This window comes from Nanorana parkeri, unplaced genomic scaffold (assembly GCF_000935625.1).
Source record: "Nanorana parkeri isolate BGI_ZX_2015 unplaced genomic scaffold, ASM93562v1 scaffold467, whole genome shotgun sequence".
Classification (NCBI taxonomy): domain Eukaryota; kingdom Metazoa; phylum Chordata; class Amphibia; order Anura; family Dicroglossidae; genus Nanorana; species Nanorana parkeri.
In genome coordinates, this window is record NW_017306735.1 from 105,982 (window position 1) to 114,344 (window position 8,363).

The 8,363-nt window shown below is 42.2% G+C and overlaps 1 protein-coding gene across 1 annotated transcript in view; it reads left to right on the top strand.

Moving 5' to 3' along the window:
• Positions 1-8,363, top strand: part of NDUFS1 (NADH:ubiquinone oxidoreductase core subunit S1) — a 32,081-nt gene that overhangs the window by 21,293 nt on the left and 2,425 nt on the right. Inside the window, exons 12-16 of the mRNA XM_018560592.1 lie at positions 535-663; positions 2,080-2,209; positions 3,002-3,162; positions 7,053-7,207; positions 7,388-7,563. Of these exons, the coding sequence (XP_018416094.1) occupies positions 535-663; positions 2,080-2,209; positions 3,002-3,162; positions 7,053-7,207; positions 7,388-7,563 (751 nt within the window). The remainder of the gene's footprint in view (positions 1-534; positions 664-2,079; positions 2,210-3,001; positions 3,163-7,052; positions 7,208-7,387; positions 7,564-8,363) is intronic.

Genomic DNA, 8,363 nt, shown 5'->3' on the forward strand with positions numbered 1-8,363 from the left:
CAAGCTGGGTGACACCATTTTTTATTTTATAAAGCAGGCTCTTGTGCAAATGTATTAGAAGTTTCAGCTAGAGTTAGTTTAGGAACAGATAATACATATGGTTGTGCCTAACTGCTTCTGTCTCCTTGTGGATAACACTCACTGTAGAGTTTGGAGAGAGCACTGCTGGAATGCAGAATATTTACTACTCGGGTTATGTCCATTCTAAAATACAGTAAACCCTTCAGACTGCAAACAGTTTCCATGTAGCCTGTAGAACTCTTTGAAGATTGATACCCTTAATATTGTCTGACATAGATTGGTGTACCTCCGTATGGATACAGATATAAATATGATATACATATGAACCATTATAAAACCATTGTAAAAAGAAAAAAGCCACATGTATTTTTTTTAAAATAATAATAATAAATATGACTTGTCTGTTGTGCAGTTTTGAAAATGAATTGAAATGAGTATTTTGCATACTTTAGCTCTGTTGATGCACCTCTCCCCTATAATCCAGTAAAGACAGTTTGTATTCACCTTTTGCAGCACTGATCTAAGATCAAATTATCTTCTCAATTCACGGATTGCTGGAATAGAGGAAGCTGACCTCTTGCTGCTGATTGGTACTAATCCACGTTTTGAAGCCCCACTCTTTAATGCAAGGATTCGGAAGAGGTACGCATGTGTGAATTTTCAGATTTTAGAGACACTGAGGTTGATGCACCAAACGAGTTGAGAATGATCACTCAATAAAAATTCTGTATTCATATAAAATAAAAGTCCTATTTATTTCAGCTGCACATGGATAGGTAAAGTAAATCTTCCACACGGTATTCTCCTCCAAAATGCTTTTAAAAAATAGTTGACTACCTCCTTGGTTGACATGTTACAATGTCTACATTTTGATTTAGGGGAATGAGAATGTGTTTTTCCTTTTGAGCGTTTATAGGCTACTATTGGACAAATGTATTTAAATGCCAGTGAAGTCCCCGATGCTCTAGGATTACTAGGGCTTTCATAACTGAAGACAAGGTGCTTGTTCATTTTAGAGTTCTGTATACAGGGATTGGACTAAACAAAAGAAACATCAAACAATTTATATCTAGGTGTTTTATGCCCTCGTTCACACCTCTGCAATGCGACATTGGAGAGGAGCTGCAGGGTGCACTTGTAGTGTGCTGCAGTAGGCAGTCCAATTATTTGAATGGGCTGCCTACTACACTAAAGTGCACTGAAATAAGTGCATGCTTCTTTTTGTTTAAAAAAAAAAAAATTCCCATCGCACTGCATCACATGGTATTGGGTTACCATGTGATGGGGTGCGATACAACTCATGTGATGGCTAGGTGTGTTGAGGTGCCATTAAGAAATGATGGCACCACATCTCACCTAACATTATAACATGCGATGTGGGATTGCATGCTCTCCCGAATTGCATAGGTGTGAACGGAGGCTAAAAGATTAGGGGTACCCTTTGCCTTTCAAACCCCTTCATTCCTTCTTGGAATGCTGTCCTACACGTTTTAACTGTGTTTGGTGGTGTTTTGTACTTTTCTTCTCCAAGAAGAAGCCACCCCAGTTCCTTGGGGGTGATGGTGTGGGTAACTGCAATTATTTGCTCTCTAGTACCCTTAGTAAGAACCCATTTACACCTACAGAATGTCTGTGCCTCAAGTTGCATTTGCCATATATTGTCTTTGTTTTTAAAAACTATTCTCCTTGCCACATTCATTCGTTTTGACTTTTGATTTCCAATGCACCTGCCGTTCACATGCCACATATTTAGACATTTCTGAAATTTGGACTCTGTTGTTTCATGCTGTTTTGAGCACTCTCATATATAAGTGCTGATTGATATGCCTCCTATTATCGTTGACTTAGCCAAATATGTAACTTAATTATGATTTTATTTGCTTCAGAACTATTGTTGTTCTTGCAGTGTTTCCATTATTTTGGCCACACTGTGTGTAGTCTACGTTAATTATAACCACTTATTTTATGTCAATTGCTGATTTGCGTTCAGGTTTTCTCCTGTATGCTGGTATACTGTGCAGGAATTTATAGTTATGCTGGATGTATTCTTCTATTTAGCTGGCTTCACAATGACCTCCAAGTTGCTGTGGTAGGAAGTGCTGTTGACCTGACTTATTCTTATAATCATTTGGGAGACTCTCCTCAAATATTAAAGGATATTGCATCTGGGAAACATCCATTCAGCAAGGTGAGCAATTATTTTGCATTGTTAAAGTTTCATAAATCTTCAGTATTCTTCATGTACATATTATGAATTTTCAAGCCATCAGTTAATGTTCTGATAGACAGTTGTATGTCTGTAGTATGTTGCACTGCACAGACCCAAGTAAATGCTCGTCCACTGTTCATTGCATGCCAGAGACTTCAAAGAGAGCTAGCAGTGAAAGTTTCCATTATCCACATGGCTCTATTCTATTTATTAATACATATTTCATTGATAAATACACTAGGGCTTCAACTAATGATTCTTTTCATAATCGAGAAGTTGGCCGATTCCTTTTTCGATAAAAAAGAATAAAAATGAAATGCCATCCTTAATTTAAAATAAAATACACAAATGCAGTGTTACAAACATAAAGTTTACTTCAGAATAAAACTGCATGGACAATTTTTTGCAATCACACTGCACTGGAACGCACGCATTCCAGTGCGGGTGATCACACTGTGGGTGGGAGGTGTGGTTGGGGTGCCAGTGAAATGAATGTATGTAAATGTTATCCATTTGCTCTCCTCTTCTTCCGTCAGGTTGTTCCTTCTCAACACATGTGTAAGCAGGAAACCTGATTGGCTTCTAGAGCCGGTGCTCACTCTTCCAGTCTTAGTGGGGAGGGGTGTTATAACAATTTAAAGGACTTGAACCGCTTAAAATTAAAAATACATTGAATGTTTTTCTAATGAATATATAACTGCATTAATGGGGTTTCAAGTCTGGCTGGAATTCAACTTTAACGTTGTTGTAATACAATGCTGTTTTGTGCAGGTTCTCAGTCAAGCCAAGAAACCTATGGTTGTGGTGGGCAGCAGTGCCTTGCAACGCAAAGATGGGGCTGCAATTCATGCTGCAGTGTCTAGCATTGCACAGAGTGCCAGGAGCACCAGTGGAGTCTCGGAGGAATGGAAAGTACTAAATATTCTGCACAGGTGATTAGTTCTCTCTGTATTATGTAACAAAGTCCAATGTACAATTTCCACATGGATAAGAGGCAAATGGTTCAGGCTTTTCTTCCTATAACTTTTTCCAGTCACTTATATACAGTATATGTATTCCAAGTAGAACTCTGGTAAGAATTATTCTTAACCCTTGCACCCCGGAACTGCAAGGGTTCAGTGCTTGGTTTTTGTCTAGGGATGAAAATAATGAAAAATAAAAAGTTATACTCGCCTTGCAGCTGGCTGTCTGTTATCCCGTTCTTTGCAGCCTCTCTTCCCCTCTGCTCCAGCGGTCTAAGGTCCTGTGAGTCATCACGTCTTATACTAGTGCAGGGGCGCCCACTATTTTTCGTCTGGAGATCTACTTTTCAAATGACGAGCTCATTGAGATCTACCAACGAAAAAAACACCTGCTTTCAGGGGCGGGAGGGGGCGTGGCGGTGCATTGAAGTCAATGGCACCGAAGCCAGGCTCCGCAGGCAGGCCCCTCGCCCACAGTGCAATCGCCTGCATTAGTGCCTGTGTTCCAGTCCAGTGCGATCCGCAAAAATGCTGCGAGCACTATTTTTGCAGATCGACTGGACTAATGTGCCTGCATTCCGAGTGCGGGCGATCGCAATGTGGGCGATGCCATTGAATTCAATCCATCTCCACAACCCCTCCCGCACCTGAACGCAGGGAGTCGGCCGGCTTACATTCCAGTGCGCCCTACATGTCCCAGCGTCCTGTCCTCCCGTGGTGCTCGTGTGGCCGACGTTGCACATGGGGTGTCCTGCACCTTTCCATCTGCAGCGTCTGACACATTCAGCCGCACGAGCACCACGGTAGCATAGCCGTAGCCAGCTCCTTTTGCGCCTGAGGCAAGAAAAAAAACAACGTTTTTTTAATTTTTACTATTTTTTTATTTTCATTATTTTTTTTTTTAATTTTTGTCATTTTTTTTTTTTTTTTTTTTACTCTTGGGGGGGCTTTGGGGAAATATTAGGGGTCTAAAAAGCCCCCTGATATTTCCCTTTTTAAAATAGAAAGCTGCATTAGTTCTGTGACAGCGGCTACGTCCTCCGCCCTCCCCCGCCTCCGGTTCCTTCACTTCTCGGATCCCCGCTGGGGAGAGCAGCGGGGATCCAGAGAAGCGGTGGGAGGAGAGGACATGGCGATCTACCAGTGATCGCTACGCGATTGACTGGTAGATCGCGATCGACCTTGTGGGCACCCCTGTACTAGTGTATAGGACTTGAGGTCGCACTGGGACTTTCCATTGCTGGAGGAGAGAGGCTGCAGGGACCGGTCTAACTACTGGTAGAAGCTGTGCTTACCTTTTAGGATTCTACTGATGGGCAGCTAGATTACCTCCTTAAAAGAACTATGAGGTGAGTGATTTCCACTCATCCTCGTAGTTAGAGCCGACCTGTGACAAAGAAGCTGTAACAGGTCGGCTCTATTGATCGGGAAGTGAGCAGAAACATGCAGCCGTTCCACTCCCCGATCGTCTCCCTGCAGTAAGCGGTAACTGTCAGTCACCACTCCCCGCAGGGATTCCCCTCTCCGATCCTCCAGTGCTGACCGGAGGGACGAACTGGGGAAGGGGCGGGCACCGCTGGCTCTGCCTGTAGATAGGCAGAGCCAGCTGTCACTCGCGCAGCTGTGTGGATCCTGACATTATTGTTGGGATCCGTCCCGGCTCCGGCACTCTCAGTATATGGCGGGCAAGGGCCCGCTATATACTGAGCTTTGGGTCACGGGAGGAGGTTAGTATATCTCCTGGCGTGACCCTAAAGAGAACTATGGGGAAAAACACTTACCCCATAGTTCTCTTTTAAATGGCAGTTTAATCTGTTTGGTTTTGCTGTCCAAGCTGTTTTGGCAGTGAGCTTAATCTGTCAAAACCTGTTAGATTGGGTTAGTTCCCTCAAAAGGGATCTCTCATCACCAATGTAGACCCTGTTTCGTGGAACAAATGGCTGGAGCCTTAAGCTTCAGTTGTAATGGCTTGTTACAAGCATCCAAGCTTATGTCTCAAACAAGTCTGATGTCAATACAGATGCACAGGACATCCTGGTTGTGCTACTGGGATGCTGGTGACATTTCAAAGTAACTTCTGACTCGGTTTGCCTTGGAGGGACTATGTCTCTTTGCCGCTGCACTTCACACTCTGATTTGTAATGCCACAGGAGGCCAGAACATAGTCCTGCCTCAACGTAGGAGGTGTAGAGTGAGGTCGGTCCATTGAGGGACAAAAGTTCCGCCCATATTTTTATGTCCATGTTCTTAGTACTGTTTTGCAACAAAACTGAGGCATGTTGGGTAGAGGAGGAGGTTATACTGGGAACTGGCTTATCATTTTTCTGTTTGCTAATGTCCAGCCCTTCTGTGGGCGGCAGTATAACCCAATTGCATCTGAATTCCTGTCTACCTTAATAGACTCCAAGAAATAGAGTACAAAGATTCTATTTTTCTGTAACAGAGCACTTTTCTAAATGCTTGCCAGGCATATTGTATAGGTTCAGTACCCCACATGCTGCAGGAAGAAGGGGACACTTTGTTAGTAGCATCCGAAGAAGGTTTTCATTTTTCAGGTGATGTCTAATTCACCTTTCCTTGTTATACTTTGGACATCAACTTTTTGGCATTTTTTTACATTGTTGCCTGAAATTCCATTTTAGATTAAGCACAATTTCATTGAAAAGTTTTGCAAATCGTTTTTTGTTTGCATTTCACAGCTGTAAAGTAATTATCTGTGGTTTTTATGACCATTGCTTGTCAGATGACAGTGGGACTAGTTTGCCACCTATGTGCTGCAGCTTTGTAGGGTTTTTTTTATTGGACATGTAGAATTTTTGTGCATTTATGCATGTTAAAGGGAACCTTTTCCATGATGTTTACACTCACCGGCCACTTTATTAGGTACACCGGGTTGGACCCCCTTTTACCTTCAGAACTGCCTTAATTCTTCATGGCATAGATTCAACAAGGTGTTGGAAACATTCCTCAGAGAGTTTGGTCCATGGTTGACATGATAGCATCACAGGCCCAAAGTGTGCCAATCAAATATACCCCACACCATTACACCACCACCAGCCTGAACCGTTGATGCAAGGCAGGATGGATCCATGCTTTCATGTTGTTTACGCCAAATTCTGACCCTACCATCTGAATGTCGCAGCTGAAATCGAGACTCATCAGACCAGGCAACGTTTTTCCAATCTACTGTATTGTCCAATTTTGGTGAGCCTGTGCGAATTGTAGCCTCCGTTTCCTGTTCTTCGCTGACAGGAGTGGCACCCGGTGTGGTCGTCTGCTGTTGTAGCACATCTGATTCAAGGTTTGATGTGTTGTGCATTTAGAGATGGCATTCTGCATATCTTGGCTGTAACGAGTGGTTATTTAATTACTGTTGCCTTTCTATCATCTCGTACCAGTCTGCCCAATCTCCTCTGACAACAAGGCATTTTCATCCACACAACTGCCGCTCACTGGATATTTTCTCTTTTTCGGACCATTCTCTGTACATTTTAGAGATGGTTGTGCGTGAAAATCCCAGATGACCAGCAGTTTTTGAAGTACTCAGCCCGTCTGGCACCAGCAACCATGCCATGTTCAAAGTCACTTAAATCCCCTTTCTTCCCCATTCTGATGCTCGGTTTGAACTGCAGCAAGTCGCCTTCACCACGTCTAGTTGCCTAAATGCATTGAGTTGCTGCCATGTGTTTGGCTGATTAGCAATTTGTGTTACCAAGCAATTACGAAAGCTGTACCTATTGAAGTGGTCGGTGAGTGTATATGCTTGTGTAAAAGAATGTTTGTATGAAGAATGCAGCTTTAGGGGTATGTATTTGTTCTTTTGTATGATTCATTGTGCGCCCTTGTTTATTTTCTAATAGAGTTGCAAGCCAAGTTGCAGCACTGGATCTGGGATATAAGCCTGGGGTGGATGCCATACGGAAGAACCCCCCAAAAGTACTCTTTCTTCTGGGTGCAGATGCAGGCTGCATCACACGTCAAGAATTACCAAAGGATTGCTTTATTATCTACCAAGGTATGTCAGAATACAGTATTAAAGTGCATGATGTGTGCTTCGTTTCTCTGCCCTACATTGATGACATCATAACTTGACCGGCTGGTTTACTAAAGGGGTTGAGAATCTTCACTAAAACAGTTGAAAAGCAAGTAGCAGATGTATTCTCAACTCAAGCGCTGCTTTTTTTCACACATTTAGGACATCATGGAGATGTTGGAGCTCCTATGGCAGATGTTATTCTTCCTGGAGCAGCTTACACAGAGAAGTCCGCTACCTATGTCAACACAGAAGGCAGAGCTCAAACAACACTTGTGGCAGTGAGTCCACCTGGAATGGCCAGAGAAGACTGGAAAATCATCCGTGCTATATCAGAGGTACAACATGAGTTTTATTTTTCCGGACTATATATTATTGTATAAATGTTTACCTAAATCTATAGTTGGTAGGGCTGCAACTAATGATTATTTTCATAATAGATTAGTTGGCCAAACATTTTTTCGATTAATCGGATAAAAAAAAATTGAATACCATCTGTTATGTAGAAATAAAATGCACAAATGGAGTGTTACAAACATAAAGTTTAATTCAGAATAAAACTGCATGCACATTTTTCCAATCACACCTCACTGAAACCCACAGAATTGCAGTACTGCTCGTTTCAGTGTGGGCGATTGCATTGAAATGAATGGCACCACAAAGCACATCCCGCAGTAGAATTTGTCAGTCTGAAAAGAAAAATTGTTTTTTCCTTCACCCCTTTTTTAAATTTGTATTGAAATGATTGTATATATTCTATTAGACATTTTAATTTCATGGATTTAAAATAATCTGAAAAACTCCAAGCCGGTGTAATAAAATGACCAAAGTTTTATTTAAAAAAATTATTTATGTACAGTGTGTGTGTTAGAAATATAAAAGCCCAGTCACCAGTGTAGAGTTAGCCATGATTGTTGGCCAGAGAATGATTGCTCTCACTCGGGGCGATACCGCACGTGTAGCTTATCTCCGAATCGGTACGTACGTAGGTGCATACGGCTTGTGATTCCGTTAGTTTGCCAGCGTTCACAGGGGCAGGAGACTTTACTTTTTTTTTGGGTACTTCTTTCTCAATTGAATTTTATGTAACTTTTTTTTTTTTTTTCTACTTCATTGCTATCACATGGGGGGGGGGGGG